This window comes from Callionymus lyra, chromosome 3, assembly GCF_982586985.1.
Source record: "Callionymus lyra chromosome 3, fCalLyr1.hap1.1, whole genome shotgun sequence".
NCBI lineage: Eukaryota > Metazoa > Chordata > Actinopteri > Syngnathiformes > Callionymidae > Callionymus > Callionymus lyra.
This window is the reverse complement of record NC_141820.1, coordinates 40,885,687-40,903,577: the sequence shown is the minus strand read 5'-3', so window position 1 is coordinate 40,903,577 and position 17,891 is coordinate 40,885,687. Positions and strand designations below refer to the sequence as shown.

The 17,891-nt window shown below is 37.3% G+C and overlaps 1 protein-coding gene across 1 annotated transcript; it reads left to right on the top strand.

Moving 5' to 3' along the window:
* The first annotated feature begins 348 nt into the window (after positions 1–348).
* recql4 (RecQ helicase-like 4) lies at positions 349–17,039 on the top strand. The gene is given in 29 exon segments (XM_087788000.1): positions 349–587; positions 652–685; positions 749–858; positions 939–1,082; positions 2,358–2,500; positions 2,706–3,537; positions 3,764–3,846; positions 3,922–4,018; positions 4,199–4,364; positions 4,450–4,560; positions 4,645–4,797; positions 5,161–5,253; positions 5,341–5,477; positions 5,554–5,637; positions 5,699–5,887; positions 5,998–6,180; positions 6,248–6,440; positions 6,519–6,712; positions 8,685–8,768; positions 9,822–9,959; positions 10,023–10,106; positions 10,183–10,294; positions 10,297–10,437; positions 10,502–10,631; positions 10,721–10,887; positions 11,075–11,252; positions 11,659–11,812; positions 11,878–11,986; positions 15,221–17,039. Coding segments are annotated over 29 exon segments (4,449 nt in total). The 5' UTR covers positions 349–503; the 3' UTR covers positions 15,343–17,039.
* The last annotated feature ends 852 nt before the right edge of the window (positions 17,040–17,891 follow it).

Here is a 17,891-nt window from a genome sequence, read left to right as displayed (position 1 = left end):
ATTATTTCGGAACTCGAATGTTTGTATTTCATTGTACAGTTGTGCGTTATTATTAGTAAAACAGCTTTAGTCAGTCAGCGGCTTCGTCACATCGCGCGGTCACTTCCGTTGGTCTCAAAGTCACGTGTGTCGTCAGACCAGGAAATGAAAGAACGGAAAGTGATTATGTTGACGAACGTCGTCTTTTTGTCAATATAAATGTTTTATGTGTGGTAAAAAGTATCATGTAAACCTTCTGTTGACGTTTCTTTAACCCATAAAATTTTTTTAAAGAGACGTTCGCATATGCCGCATGTGACGTCATCGCGTAGGAAGTGGGGGGACAGAATTTGTACCTACAACGTTTTCGGCGTTTCCTGCGCGGGAAACTAACAAACTGTTCTGAAACCGGAAGCATTCATCCCAGGCAATGCTGTTGAAGCCGGATTAAAAGTTAGTGTGTTACTCGATACCGATAACTTTGTATTACTTGTAACAGCCTCAGTTTAATTTAGGCAGTCACTATGGATCGCTACAACGAGGTGAAACTCCTGTTGAAAAATTGGGAGCAGGAGTTCTACACACGGCACCAAGAGAAGCCGAAAAAAGTGAGATCTGAACTGGAAAAAATGAAATGAAAAATGCGTAACTTGAACTTGGTTTGATTGTCAGGAGGACATCGACCAAGCTCCGGAGGAGACCAAGAGTAAGTAAACACCCTGTGTTCTAAATCACCATCAGAGCAATGAAGATGTAGATGTTTCACCAGATCTTTATAAAGAGTACTACAGTTTGAAACGTGCCAAAGAGTGCCACGACAGAAAAGAGGGTGTCTCTGAACAACCCAGGAGGTTAACTCTGCAACCTTCAATAGAGAAAGTACTGAACTATGATATTTGAAGTCTCAGGGCTTCAATGGTAAGCACATGCCCTTATAATTTTTGCCTTATTTTTACTAGAGCTCAGGATCCTGGGGTGACCATCTCAATCGCAACATAATGGCAACACCCTCACCCAAACTTACAAATGACAAGATGAGTCTGCAGAACTCCGCACAGTACTATGGGTTAAAGCTAAAGGGCAAACTTGGTTCCCCAAGCAAGGTAAGTCACCTGTTAAAATTCACTTGGTTCAATTCTACAAATAATATTATATATATATATATCTATAATAATGATGATGATGATGGCAACCATAAGCCAAAGCATCTTGGGTGAGATAGTTCACCCAAAATTAACATTTTCCATTTTTTACTCACCCTCAATTTAACTAAGGGTCCATATTATTTTCTAGAATAATTTATTCCTTTATGATTTGATAGGCAAAAATATATGTCCATTTTAATGCAATTAATCATGCTTGGTGACAGAAGCACAAAGGCTAACATGCTTCAAAGACAGGAAGCACTTCAGGTAAATATTGCAAGCGCTTCGAGTCTACTGTCTACACTGGGAGCACTTTGATTTGGGGAATAGCATAAATTTACATTCACTAAAATGTGGGAAATCGATTTTATTATTTTGTTTTCGTTTTAGGAACATCTGAGCTGTAAGGGGAAAAGGGCATTTTGTCATGTAAGAAACGTGTACAGTCTGCTGGTAATTGTTTGCACCTTTACCGGAATCAGACCATCTTATGTTAATGTACTAGTTTTCCGTGTTTATCATGAACTCAAGAGAGTATCTTTTATTCCCTAGATGATATTATGAAAAGATGAGGTGTTGATAACGGCATATCCAAGGAGGATAGTGTGAAATAATATTCTCAAGATAAATCATTAATTTATCAACCCTGATGTAAGTCTTCTTGCTGTGTGTGAATAAGTAAAGCATCAATAATGGAATGAGATGGATTATCTGGTTGTCCTTTATTTTTTAACTTTACAAACTATCTAATCAGTAAGAACCAATGAAATTGTTTGGTTGCTTGATTTCGAAAGTAAGTGCAGAGTAGAAGAACTGGATGGGGGGAAAAAATGCAGATCTTCAACAGTTCTATAAGACGGGTGTAGAATGTTAGTAAATTATGGTTAATCTCTAAAATTAGGAAATGGAGTCACAACACGATCTAGAGCTTGTAATCCATGCGTTTTTGTCTTCTCGTTTAGTCTATTGGAACAATTTATTTTCATTTCTAAACAACAAGGAACTGTCTCGCATGCAGTTAATACAAAACTCTGCAGCAAGAATTCTGAACTGCTCTAGTATAGTATAGTATAATAACTCGCATTTCCCTGATCCTGCCAGTTTCTTTCAGGATCAATTTTGAAATTCTGGTTCTTAGTTTCAGAGCTATTCATGGTCGGGTGCTTCCTTACATCAGTGATCTGATCCAGAACAAATCAAGTATATGACTCCGTCCTCTCTTTATTATGGCAGAGATCTGTGTCAACAAAGAAGCTGTCAAATCGTGGTCGTCTTTCTCTAAACACCTTAAAGGAGGAGCCAAGCATCCAGAGAAACCACTACACTCCTACTAAAAACACAACCCATATCTCAGCATCTGAACTTTTTTCACCCAGGTAAATGCACTCTACAGTTTGGGTTTGTGTTGGTACTAACGTTTTTTTTTTTAATTTCTAAATAATTCACATGATCCGTATTTTTAAAAGCACTTTCTAAACAAAATTAAGAAGAAGAAAAAAAGCGAGTCGGAATAATTCTTGCATTCCATTCTTCCATTTGCCATATTTGCTTAAATCCTTTCTCTTCTTCTCATGTTCACAGAAACACAAAGCAAAGCTGTTTTTCTACCCATTCTTTACACCCAGAGGAACCAAAAGAAGAACTTGAACCATTTCCAACAATCACAGAACCTTCTAGAATCTCTGCTGACAATGGCATGATAAATGCTTGCAAACTTACTACTGATTATTCCTCATGTGGATTTTCAAAAACAAGCAGCTCTTCTATTTTATCGTCAAATTCTTTACCTGAAGCAACTTTGCCAACAGATTCAAATGAAGCCGAGGGTGATGTTAATGAGCAATTTGTTGGAATGAAACTGTTCAATACTCCACAAACTCTTGAAGGCCTAAGAGGTGGGCACAGTTTTCAACTCTCTGCAGCCAGGCCTACTCTAGCCAATAGGCTAAATGGTTTGGACAGAAAGTGGCTTGAAAGGTGTCAGGTGTTTGGAGAAATGGGAGCGGAGGATAAACCAGGTTCTGGTAACAATGAGATTACTGTGATCAAAAGTAATGCTGAAAGGGAAATTGACAGAAAACGGCAGTATGGAAAATCATACAATGATATTAAGGAGACTTGGATAGAGAACCATCAAGAAGGAAAAAGTGACTGTGTAATTGCTTCACCTCAATCAGTGAATGATGACTTTGGGGAAACTAACCAGCAACAAAATACAAAGAAGAAAGGCAAAAAGAGACAGAGAGAGGAGGTCATGCTTATGGAAAGAGAAGAGGAACTGGGAATTAAAAAGCGAAAGAGAATTGATAAAAAGATTGAAGAAAGCAAAGACTTTGAGGACAAAGAAGACAAAAAGAAAGAAAATGGGGATGCAAAGATTGAAAATGAAAAGGAACAAATTGACCAAAAGGAGGTATTTTTTGTTTATTCTATCCAAATGTACACTCAAATTTCTTTATGCCGTAAAACCAATTACATCAATTTTGTTAGGTTTGGAAAATGAATAACACTCACAGTCAAACCCTAACTAAAATGTGGCATTTATTAAACATGCATTTTCGGCTACTTCTTTTTGAATGTTTTATACTTCCCCTGTTTTAAATGTTAGTGTTTAATTAAGTAGTTGTTATTTTGTGAAGGTACCCAAGGAAAACCTTTTAGGAGAAATGCAGGAGGAGTCTGGGTTCAAAAGAAATTTCTGTGGGCAGACTTCAAGAGCCAGGTCTGTTTGTTTTTGTTTCTTCAATATTTAATTTTTTTTAAATTGCCTTAGATACAATTCCTATCTTTGTACCAGGATTAAAGACGCTGAAGGAAACTATGTAAAGATTAATCTGAAGAAGAAATCTCATGTTAAAGGATATGCAATGAGAGGTAGCTTTCTTCGGAAACAGGTATGTGTTAAAAGAGGTGTACATCTTTATTGATTAAACTATAGTTGTTAGTTGATGTAATTGATTTCCACCATATTTTAAAGGCTTGATGTGAACAAATGACTAACAATTATCAGACGGACCTATGTAAGTTTCTAAAGCATTCAATTTAATGTAAATACTTGATATATCTGTTTTTAGTTGTATGCACAGAAGTTTCAGTTAAAAGGAGAGCGATTTGGTGGAGGCCAGAGAGTTTATGGGCGAGGGCAGAGGGGCGGCTACAGAGGGGGGCTCAGTCGCCACGGTGATACCTGCTACAAGTGTGGGGGGACAGGACACTGGGCCATAGATTGCAAAGGAAGAGGTAATGCAGCACTATTTAAAGGTGTGTGTATATGTATATGATTTATTCTGATAAATATTCAATAAATAATATCTAATGTTTCCAGCTCCACCACCAACTGTTTGTGAGGATGAACCTGTGAAAGAGGAGCCATTTGAACTGCCCACTTTGGAGGATGTCGCAAGGGCCACAGGAACACTGAAGCATCAGCTAAATGGTATTTTAAATATTCTTAGAACCATAATAAATAAGTAATCATAAATACAGATTTACTTATTCCTCTGGGGTGTGTGTTCCTTAGGATCATCTGTCATGGTGGAGCAGCAAAACCAACTGGAAAGTCAAATTAAAGATGAGGTTTTGCTCAACGTCATTCGCCCTGACTATGAAAGACCCCCTGTTCCTCCTCGCATGGAACCCCTCTATCCTCTGAACTGTGACGGAAAAATCCAATGTAGGAATTTTCTTAAATTATATTATACATTCTCAAAAAGTTACTTGTTACGTATAAACCACTCGCAACTATGCTTGCAATTAATCTCTGCATGTTTTTTGGATTTTAAGAAGACGAGTACAAAAAAAAGACAAGGTGATCATAAGAAGAATGTGGCATTGACTTTGCTGTCCATGAGCACGGCTATTATTTTTAAACTTGAAATGAGACTAAAATACATGTTGGTGTTAACATGATTGCCAAATGGATCTTGAATAGTATGTTAAGTGCAATTTTAGTGAGAGGTCCCTTGAACTAGATGCTTAAAATGTTCATACATGACACCAATCCCCTCAATTGTTGATTGTCCACTTCTTGTTCTAGCTACTCCTGATGCAGTGTTTTCAGGTTTGAAAGATTTGGGCTATCAGTCATTCAGGCCTGGACAGGAGGAAGCCATCATGAGGATACTTTCAGGTGACAGAATACACAGTATTATAACTTCTTTTGACTATTACAAGATCAATACAATAAAGCCTTTTGTGATTTCACTTTATGCCACAGGTCTTTCCACTTTGGTCCTGTTATCAACTGGGATGGGAAAATCTTTGTGTTACCAGCTCCCTGCTTACCTGTATGCTCAAAGATCCAGATGCATCACATTGGTGATTTCCCCTCTTGTCTCTCTAATGGATGACCAGGTATACTTTCTTGATTTGTATTGAAGAGGTTTTAAATAGCAGCCATGAAGCTTCCTTTTCACTATTGTGTATTTAGTTGTCAGGCCTGCCTGCTAAGATGAAGGCTGTTTGTATCCACTCCAACATGACTATGAAACAGAGAGAAGCTGCAGTGGAGAAGGTTTGGATTAATGGAACAATCAAACCGCATTCTTTTTTTGAAACCAATTTTGTTTCTTCAGGTAAAGTCTGGTGAAGTCTATGTGCTGCTATTATCTCCTGAAGCTTTAGTTGGTGGAGGACATTCTGGTTCTGGTTGTCTTCCCTCTGCACAAGAGCTCCCACCCGTGGCCTTTGCTTGCATAGACGAAGCGCATTGCGTCTCTGAGTGGTCACACAACTTCCGACCCTGCTACCTGAGACTCTGTAAAGTAAGGGACTCATCCTGTCAACCTTAATTACTTCAGCATCTCTGCCTGTCTGATATGCAACAGCAATGACTATGATGGGTAAAGCAAAAGGCTTCCTCTTCGTTTTTCAGGTTCTTCGAGAGCGTTTAGGGGTCAACTGTCTGCTGGGACTCACTGCCACAGCAACGTTGTCCACCACACTGGACATCGCTCAGCACCTGGAGATCACTGACCAGGATGGTATTTCGGCCAGATCTTCTGCAGTGCCGCCAAACCTCAATTTGTCCGTGTCCTTGGATCGAGAGAAGGATCAGGTTTCGAGATCATTGCAAGTCCTTGAATAGATTTTTTGGTAACAAGATCCATCTGCATTTTTTTAAGGCGTTGGTGTCTTTATTGAAGGGTAATCGTTTTGGTTGCCTTAACTCCATCATTGTTTACTGCACTCGGAGAGAGGAGACTTCTCGTGTGTCTGCACTGTTGAGGACCTGCCTGCAGGGTGTGCTAGTGAAAGAAAATACACAAATCAGTCACACACAAAATACCTGTGTGGGAGACAGAAAAAAGCTTATTGGTAAAGCCTAATGGCAGCTTTGCTTCAAATCCACACAGCTACAGTACTAATAACATCAGTTTTCTGTTTATGTTTTAGCAAGAAAGAAGATTCGCAAACCTCTCAAATGGCAGGCGGAGTCTTACCACGCCGGACTGACTGGGTCAGAACGTCGGCGAGTCCAGAACAACTTCATGTGTGGGGAGTTGAGAATCGTTGTTGCCACTGTAGCGTTTGGCATGGGCCTAGACAAGTCTGACGTCCGTGGTATCATTCACTACAACATGCCAAAGGTCAGTGTGGGTGTTTGGTCTTAACTCACCTGGAAAGTTTGGGTTTTTCTACATACTCTATGTAAATGGGGCTTCAAACTGACATCTAGTCAGTCAGGATATTTATGATTGCGGATTGGAGGGTTCTGTCTCCTAATAGGTACAGTACTAAATTAGACGGATTACTATAAACCGTAACAAATTAAAAAAAAAAAGATCTATCATTTCGACATGGAAGAAAATATAGAAGTTTAGCTGAAAAATGTAAAACCTTTTTTATTAATTCATTTTTCATGTATTACAGTTTTCCCTTATTTATTGTGGGGTGTGCCCACCAGCAATAAGTGAAAGTAGCGGGACTATATTTATTTTGTTATTTATGAATATTTTAATATTAACTTATTTTTATACATTATTTACTTGTTTACATTTAGTTATATTATTTAAAAGTATGTATAAATTAAATATCTATTGAAAATGTAGGTTGAAGGTAATTTCACCGATTGGTTGACGTGCAGTCGTAAGAAGAGATTTCCCCCAATCCCCTCAATTATCGTTTGATTGACATGCAGTGTATTAACTCTTTCAGTTTACGCATATTGTTTTTGGCAACATTCATATGTATAAAAAATTAAGAGGATGAAACCGTGCAGACTTCCCTGATAAGTTTGAAGGTGGAGTATGTACAAATGTACTGCTCAGATCCATGTCATCCTCTCTAGCCATGTTGAGAATTTTCACATCAGAGTCACATTAAAAATACAAATTACTAACTTGCAATGACGATCAATATTTTTTGTAGTTGCATAAGTGGATATTAAATTATTTGCAAATTTATCTTTTGTTAAGAAAACGTCATCGTTTTATACCACATGTTTTATTGGCTATTTCAACTATTCATAAAAATGTAATGGAATTATAAGCTTTTTTTCTAATTTATTGAACAAAATGATCTACATCTGATCTCTTAAAGTCATCTTTACGAGAGGCGCAGAAAAGCATCCATCAGTTTCTATCAAAATGAAGCTGCATGTTTAAACCAGCAAAAGCTAGTTACCCTCATGTGATCCCGTGGTCCGAGATATATCCTTGAAACTCAGACTTTTATAAAAAACACCATGACATGACTGTTCTAAACAATAAACACTTCTATTTGATAAATTAAGTAATATTAATAATACGTGCATGTGTTGTCCAGGTGCACCACACTTTATATTGAATCTGAGAGATGATGCTTTTCATCATTATTATCACCATCCATACAGTTAATGATTCACAGTTTTATACTCCTTAAACTTCCTTTCAAGGGTTTTTTTTTTTGTTTTTTTTAGAAATGGAGGAACCTGTCTCAATTCATGCACAGATTCAAACATTTGAATATTTTAGTGCATAATTTTCTGGGTTTTAGTGTTTTTAGTAGGAAACACATGTACTTCTCTGTTCATGAGGTCTGAACTTTTTCTGCAGTGGAGGATTCAGCTCAAGACTAGGGTTCATGGACAGTTTTGGAAGTTACTCTCAGAATAGTATTCAAACATGAGGAAATATGCTACTTATATATATAATATCCAACTCTACTTATTTATGCAAGTCCAACTATTTCTAAAAAGTTGATTAAATCCACACATCCTTTCATCATTGCCAATTATCAGTCCATTCAGTGCAAGTAATTTGAGTAAAGTATGTACTTACTTATGTTGAGCAAATTGGATAAAGGTAGATCTTTTGACTTTATCATTGTATAAGTAGCTTGTTAACTGAAAAAGTCTGGCACCCCTGGGCTGCAGAGTATAATATTTTTTGAACATTTTTGGCCAATGGTGTGCCGTGTAATTCTTTCAATGTGAAAAGTGTGCCTTGGCTCAAAAGGTTTGAAAAACACTGGTGTAGATGTTGACACCCCTACATGAAAAACATGCCTACTCTTGACAATGAGGGGTTGGGGTTGAAGAAGCTATTTAAATATGTTTCAAAGTCTTTGTTATTGTCGTAGAGTTTTGAAAGCTACGTCCAGGAAATTGGACGAGCAGGCCGAGATGGAGAACCAGCTCACTGTCACCTCTTTTTGGACCCCGAAGTAAGTTTAAAAAAAAAAAAACTATTGTGAATAATTTTAGCTTCTGCAAACTCTTATGATTACATTTATACACGCATAACACGCTTCCTTTAACAATTATTGTATAAAACCAATAAAGTGAACTATTTAAAGGTTCCAAAATATCAATGCCAACAAATGACAAAACGGCTGTTTTAATTCAGAGCTAATCTAATCATATCATTTAGCTACCCAACTCAATAGCCGGAATTCATCACAAGGAAAGCGGCCTATTGCTTTTTCTAACTCGCTGAGCAGCGGTGTCCAAAGTGTTCCACAAAAGGCTGCAGTCAGTGCATGTTTTTGTTCCAACCAATCGAGACGACTCCTTTTTACCAATCACGTCTTAAGAGTGTAATCAGTTGTCTGTCAGTCTGGTGTTGCTTGTTTCAGCTGAAACCTTATTGGTTAAACTGTATATGCTTGATCGGTTGGACCAGTTTGGACACCCCTGTCGTAGATGGCTGGTCTATTACAAACTGGATCCATGCACGTCTCTCCTGGTACAGTAAAAAGTTAAGTTGTAAATTTCCTTAGATTAGCTTTTGCTTATATTACCTGCATCAAAATATCAAAGTAAGTTTAAAAATGGACAAAAAGGCCAGAATAACAACAACAACAATGATAATATTGAATTGAATTAACTGATTAAGTATGTGGCCTCATTACCTTCCTGAAAAAAAGAAGCAACCAGATTTGGTGCAGGTGCGAGAGAAGAGTGTGCGCTCTTGAATGTTGAGGGAACAAGGACACTCGCCACACACTAGAGGGCAGATTCACACATTTCGATTGTGTCATGAGTGACCTGGTGATACCCTGCCACCAAATGAAAGGCACCAAACAGAAAAATGTCATGTAATTAAGTAAATATTTCAAGTTCACTCAAAATAATTTTTCCAAATACAGGTCCTCGAAACCTACTTTAACCTTAGTACAATAAAAAAGGTATTTGTACTTTAAATTGCTTGAGTGTAGAGGTGGATAGTAAGAAATCAAATCTCAACAATGTTTTTTAATCAAAAATGTTTTTCTCAGGCATCTGATCTACATGAACTCAAGCGTCACATTTACTCGGATACTGTTGACTACTTTATGGTGAAGAGACTGGTCCAAAAAGTTTTCCCTTCATGTAAATGTCGGCAGATTCACCAGAGGCAGCATGAATTGACAGAGGTAATGCAAGCAAACTATAGCGCTGTACCCACAATAGTAATGAGTTTTGGTCTGTGTTATTAGGATATTGTGGACACTGAAATGCTGGAGATGATGGATCTTTGTGAAAAAGAAAAGCTGTCTGACCCTTCCAATAAGCAGAGCACTGTACTGTACACTGTAGAATTTAGTGTTTTCATTTATCTAATGTTTTTTTTAACTTTTTTTTTTTTTATCATTTAAGGAGGAAGTGATACCTGTAAACACACCAAAACAGAACAATACCACTGAAAAAGTGGTCGAAGAAGAAGTAAGACTAACAATTTTTAAATTTAATGGATTTAAAAAAAACACCACTGGGAAATGTTGACTTTCAATGACCAGCAGGGGGAATCAGATGAGCAGATGTATCATTTCCCAGAGGAGAGAGCATGTCACACTCATGAGAGAGCAATTCCCATCCAGGAGACAATTGAAGAACTGGACATCACTGAGGAGGGTCAGTAGCACCAAATGTGTTTTTGTGTCTGAATCACGTCCAAGCTTTGTGTGTCTCATTTAAGGGATTGAGACTCTGCTCTGCTACTTGGAGCTTCATCCTCAGCGATTTGTGGAACTTTTCCACTCGACCCTTTCAGTATGCAAGGTCAGCTGTCATAATGGGCCGAGACAACTCCAGAAAATCACCAAAATGTGCGTTAACTTTATTTTATCTCATTGTGTATACTGTATATATATATATATTTGCTTTTTATTTTTTGATGATCTTGATTTCCACACAGTTGCGCTCCTATTGCTGTAGTTCTGGCCCGTAGGCGGATGTTAGGCGAACGAGTGGAGACATGTGATCATTTGGAGTTTGACGTTGTTGAGGTTGCTGATACGATGGGATGGCAGCTTCCTCTTGTCAAGAGGGGGCTCAGACAACTACAGTGGAGCACTGGTCAATGTATGTTGAATTATATTTTCTGGTCAAATGAGAAAATGACACACTTAAATGTGCTTACATGGATATCTTTTTTGAACACCAATCATTCTATGTGATCCTCCACAATTTGTGTCTTGTTAAAATGTTAGCTGCTTCGTTTAATTAAATCAAATCAAATCAAAAAAACAAACTTTTCTGTGTTTTTCAGCTGGTGGCCGAAGTAACATCACGGTGGAATTCTCGTCTCCATCGTTCTACTTTCGTTCCTTTGGAGACTTAAGTGACAAGGAGATGGACAGAGTTTGTCAGTTTTTGCATAACCGTGTACAGGAACAAGAGAAGACACAGCTTTACCAGCTGACTGCATGTTTCAAGGCCTTTAAAAGGTACTTTGTTTTATTTTTATTAGTCATTTAATATTCTTCAATTATTTCCTATGTTTATCAAATAAAAACATATTGGAATTTTAATGTACATTATTTTCCCCATTTCAGTAATGGGGATCCCAGATATCCGATATTTAGTGGAATTCCGGAATTTTTTGAAATCATTTTTTATCTGTGAAATCCATTTCCTTCCGAGGAGGTATTATTAGTTCCTCACTATAAGCAACATTTTGGTGATAAAAATTAATGGTTTTTGGATTGAGAAATGGCCAAAAAAATTGCCCCCATTCCCTGTGTTTTACAATTCCTCTTATTTGATTTTACCCAACTGGGATCCGTGCAATAACTTGATTTGTTCTCACTAGTTGTGTACTAATTATTTTCTTTCTGTTGCTGTCATTTGAAGCGTAGCATTCCGTAGTGTCGCGTCGTGTGTAGATGACCTGGATGGGAGCCGCAGTTCTAATTTGAAAAATCTTTTGACTGAATATTTCAACAAGAGGCAAGACAAAGAATGCACACTGGAGCCACTGGCCATTGATGAGCTTGATAAATTCAGGGTAAAGTTATCGTAAGTTTTTTTTTTTAATGAGGTTGTGCTCAAAATGTTTTTTTTTCTTTTTAGTTCAATGACTGGGAAAATCAGATTCGAGCTGATATAAGAAGTTTTCTTTCCACAAGAAGCAATGAGAAATTTTCTGGAAGAGCTATAGCTCGGGTTTTCCATGGGATTGGTGAGAAAACATGCATGTACACACACACTGACACTAACACGCACACACGCTGTAAGGTGAGGATACTCGAACAAAAGGTATTCTTTTCGGAAGTGTTAATGGAATTGCAGTTTCGGCCTGGTTATTCATTTTCATGATGACACTGACACTGGATCTGCAAAAACGGGTCATCTTGATAATGTTTGTCATAAAAGTCTATTGGCTGTTGACGCACACGTTCTGTTAGCGATGTCTATGGGTTTGCCAGGGCCACCAGGTGGAGGTAATTATACTAATTAAACTGTGTATATAAAAGTTGGAACTGATTAATTAGACTTTAGACTTTCTTTTATTGTCATTGCACAGAAAACACTGCAGTGAAACTGGCAACGAAACATTGGAAACCGTTAAAAAACACAGCAGAGAGATGTATATAAAACGTTTAAATATAAATATTAAGTTAAAAATAGTGCAATATAGTATAAACAGAATAAATAACATAAATATTGCATATAATAATTAATGTATATAAAGTATAAATACAAATTGGTTATGTAAATAATGCTAATATGTTATAAATATAATAAATACATAATATTTTAAATGTTGCATAGCTCAAGTCATATATTATTATGAATTATATTAATTATGAATTAATACCACTCAGGTGGTACAGTATAAGTCCTTCAATCGTTTGTAATAATTAGTAAAAAGCTGACTTTTGCTCACTTAAACTTCACCCTATCTGTGTTTCGGCAGCTAATGGTCACAACACTCAATATAAAGAGGAAAAAACCAAAGGGTTTAAAAAATTAAAAAACACTCGATAAAAAAATTGGCAAAACAAAACTCAAAATCTATATTACAAATTCACAAAACAAAACAAACAATCTCATCTTAGGGGTCAGAAGAATTCATCCGAAAGTGGTCCAACACCTCAGAAGAACACAGAAGTGTCGCCATGGGGACGGTAGGTTTGCAAGCGCTAATACAGGGGTGGGCAAATTCGGTCCCCAAGGGCCGCAGTAAGTGCAGGTTTTTGTTCCAACCGATCAAGCATGCACATTTTAACCAATGAGGTTTCAGCTAAAACAAGAAACACCACCTGATTGGTCAAAATTTGTCCTTGATTAGTTGGAACAAAAACCTGCACCCACTGCGGCCCGTGAGGACCGACTTTACCCACCCCTGCGCTAATGTTAGCACCATTTTCAACAGATATTTCTTCGATTATATCCCTCGCTTCATATCAACTACGTATATATAGTCTTTTATTCATGACACTAGCTTGAAACAAGTGAACATGATGAATTAAGTTTAAGTCATGTTTGAAGTGGGTTTAAAAGTCTTTGACGAAACTACATAATGTTGCATTACGAAGTGAAGGGTCGGTGAAATATTGCGCATAAATAAAGACAATCTTTCTGTTGCGTTTATTCTGGTGATGGACGTGAACACTAGACCTTCTGTAAAACTTGAAACAAATAGGCCAGCTTTATCAATTATATTTGTCTTGAAATCAAGCCTCCAATGTTTTACAACCGTGATAACGGCAAATTTACTGTGTTTTTGCTGCCCCAGTGTTTCCTTCATCAGAATCACAAACTTTTATCATTAGTGTTGTAAAGAAAACAGGATTTGTCTGTGACCACAGTGTCAGACGTGATAACCTTCAGCCTATGAAGCTATGAAGTCTAAATATCCAATATTCATCTGTGCACTTATCTGTGGTGACAGGTTGACCTGAACATGTGATGCTGGTTTAAAGCCCAATGTAGGTAAACATTTAACACCAACTAGAACCAGCCACAGGAGAGTTGGCGGTAATTTAGTTTTAGTGATTTATGCTTTACAAACTATTGTTCTTGATCTAGCTACATCTGTTTCGAGGCATGAAACGGGGCGATGGTCTAAGATGCAGGTTGTATGATAGTGTTACACAACTTGAGAGGCTTAAGTTCTTTGTCGACTCACCTTAAACTGATATAAAAACATGTTGTTAATGGTAGTCTTTTACAGTCGCATTACATTTGTGTGTTATATTATTTAATTATTTTATCCTGTACGGCCACCACCGACAAATCCTATGTTGTCTTTACAACACTAATCATAAACGTTTGGGATTCTGATGAAGGAAACACTAGGGCAGCAAGAACATAGTAAACTGCTGTTCTCATGGTTGTAAAACATGGGAGGCTTGAGTTCAAGACAAATTTAACTGATAAAGCTAGTAGCCTATTTGATTTAAGGTTTACAGAATGTCTAGTGTTCACGTCCATCACCATCACACAACGGAAAAATTCTCTCTTTATTTACGTGCAATATTTCACTGATCCTTAACCTCGTAATGCAATATTATGTAGCTTCGTCAGAGACTTTTAAACCCACTTCAAACGTGACTTAAAACTTAATTAATCATGTTCACTTGTTTCAAGCTGTAGCCATGAATAAAACACTATATATACACGTTTAAATGAAGCGGGGGATAAAAGTGCAGTTGCTAATCTACCTTTATCTTTAGACTTAGATTGTATCATCTTGTTCTTTCTATTTATGTTGTTGTTCTTATTTTTTTTATTTTTTTTTTAAATTGCTGTATTTTCTGTGGCTATTGGAAAAAAACATTTTTTTTCCAATAGCCAAATTTTCAAATCAATAAAGTTTTACCTTACCTTACCATTATCATGATGACATTTAAAGCCTCGTCCATTCATTCCGAGGCGCTGGACCATTTTCAGATGAATTCTTCAGGCGCCAATGACTTTTATCTAAGTCAAATCCTACCAGCAGCGGGTAACATCGGCTCCAGCATTAGCTGTTTGGTGACTTTTGGTAGTCGCCAAACTTGACACTCACACAAGCACTTTCGGGTCACACTTGTAGTCCGTTATTTTGAGATTGTGTTTTTTTTTTTCGTGAATTGGTCGAGTTGCTTTAGCAATTGTGTGTTTTGTTTTGTAAATTAATAATTTGTTTTTGGGTAATTGTGTTTTGTTTGCTGAATTGGTTTATTTTGTTTTACCGTAGATTTTTTTCATCATTCTAAAAATACAGGGTTACCAAGTAAATGTTTTTTCATTTAAAAAAAATCCATATATGTGTACGTTGACATTACAAAAAGAGACTAAGATGCATCTGCTCTGCAAATTTTTCATATTGTTTAAGTGCAAGTGTAAACTGTTGAGTGATGTGCTCTTCACCACTACAGAAAATCAAAAGCTGTTTTTAATATTGTCTGCAAACTGTAATCTTCAGGAAGTCCTTGTTTTCCCGCTCAAGTCTATGGAAGAGACAGGCGCTTCTGGAGAAAATACATCCAGTTTGACTTCAATCAGCTGATTCGTGTGGCCACTCAGGAGATCATTAGTTTTAAATAAAGAACTGCCATAATGTTATTTATTATGTTAACATTTTTTACTGGTGTTTAAGCTTGTTTCAATAAAATATTTTGTTTGTTCATTTATGTCTCATGAACTCTACTGAAAACAGGTTACGTATAGAATAGTTGGTCACACGGGCACAGCAAGATTAGCAACATATTTTTATCTTGGTGCAAGACATGTCAACTTCATGTCCTGGACAGCATACTTTCTTTTCAATCCCACATAAACGATATCACTATGTCCGCAACAGAGCCTTCAGCTGCTCTGCTCCCAAACTCTGGAACTCTCTTCCACCTGACCTTTGTAACTGTAACTCTCTCTCCTCCTCCTTAAATCACAACTCAAAACCTTTTATCTGCTGTTACCATCTTGTTTTTATGCCCCATCTCCTGTTTTTTTGTATTGTGTCATTTAATTGTTGGTATCTTTGAAGCTACCTTGAGTTGTTTTTTTTTATTATTATTTAAAAGGGCTTTTAAATAAAATCTATTATTTAGAGCAGAGAACAACACAGGAGTTCCAGAAAATCAAGGAAAAGCCTGCACAAATAAAAATGTCTTGCACAAGATGTTACTTGAAGGAGTCAGTAGACACCATCAAGCGCAAAGACAGGAAGATTGTTCCAAAGCTTAGGAGCAACAGCCTGAAAGGATTACTCTCCTCTGGTCCTGAAACGTGTGTGAGGAACCATCAGTAGATTCTTATCCACAGATCTCAGAGACCGAGCTGGGGTGTAGGCTGGCTCAGATCAGCGATGTAAGGAAGAGCTTGACCATGAATAGATCTGAAAGTAAGAACCAGAAAGAAGTAAATCCTGAAAGAAACTCGAAGCTAGTGAAGAGTTTTAAGGATCGGAGAAATGTGTTCTGAATCAACTGCAGGCGAGACAGCTCCTTCTTGTTAAGACATGAAAACAAACTGTTGCAATATTTCAGACGAGACACAAATGCATGGATTACAAGCTCCAGATCATGTTGTGACAAACGGTTTCTGGTCAGTTTTGTGCAGTGTTGAACAAGAGATATGTCTTTGTCCAATACAGCACCCAGGTTTAATACAATGAGATCCAATTTCATCTCCCTCTCTTTGGCATCTATTGGGTGAACCTGATAACTGTTAAAAACAAGTTGTATAATTGTCACTACAGTGTCAAGTCGGATGTTCTGCAGATTTTCAGGCGCCTCCTTTTTAAACTTCCAAAAGGATAGCTCTGCGACCACCCTCTTACGAGCTGATCCTGGAGTTCTGCAGCTTGTCTCCCTCAGTTGGATTGTATTAGCTGTGATTGTTTCCTCCCATATGAGAATATGTTATTATAACATTAATATTATTACTACAACATACTGACATAGCCTTAGAATTGACACTTCACTGTATTATAGGATATAGGTAAAATATATAATGTAGATATCGATTAATAATAAAATATTGAATCCAACAGAAACAGATCCTTGAATGACATCGCTTACATCTGAAGCGCGTGGCAAAGTGGTGACTGATTTTATGACTTGTAACTGATCACAGCTCTTGACACGAGAATCTAGGCCCTAATCTTCCCAGAGACGTGATGCACGAACACCAGGAGCCAACCAGATCCGAGGTCCAGAGAACCAGGGGCCAATGAGGAGTCGTGCCCCACTTTGACTGTATAAATGCCACTGTTTGTAAACGATCCTTTGTCAGTCACTATACCGAAGCACCCACTAGTTATTGTAGATGACTACAGAATTCTGTACTTGTGTTAGACTCCTCTGTCTAAGTCAGAATAAATACTCTTTGATTTTAACAGCTGGTCTTTTGGTACTCTTTGAGGTAGTAGGTGGAACAACAAATGTGCGGGTGTAGCAGCGGGTGTAGCAGCGGGTTTGCACTATTCCTACAGTATTTAAAAGGTGCAATATAAAATGTGACAAAAAATGAAGAAAAAGGAAAGAAAGTAGCTAGACACACAATCTTATAACATATAACATATTATTATAGAATATGCATATACTGGCATTATTTATCAGCCAGGCGCTTCCAAAAATTAAATTATTTTCAAACAAACCAAACAAGACTATTGCTTTGTTTTTGGTCTTGACATTTTGGTTTCCGACGTTAGTAACTGATATGCGCAGACGTCATTCCCATTTCCAAGGTAAATTGAAAGAAGCATTAGTTCATGATGCGCCCAGCCAAAACATTTCTTGAAAAATTATATATTGAAATGTTATAACAGTACAGAGAGAGCTGAACCCTCAATCACACACCCTTAAAACCAAGTGTTGAAGGTTGTCATGTGACTTAGAAATGGGACACCCCTTAAAACCATATGCGTCATCTGCATCTCCAAATGTTTGGCAAACAAAGAAACGACAACAGTGTTGGTGTCATGATCGTGGGATTTAGGCATATTTTAAAAATTTTCAGCTGCCAGATGCAGAAATGTTTATCAGAGAAGAGTATTTCGGCACGGCGCCAATCATTCTGGATCAAACACAGGTGCGTAGAATGTACTGCAAACACGTAGTCTTGTAAGTTAGCTTGCCTAGCGGAGCAAAGTT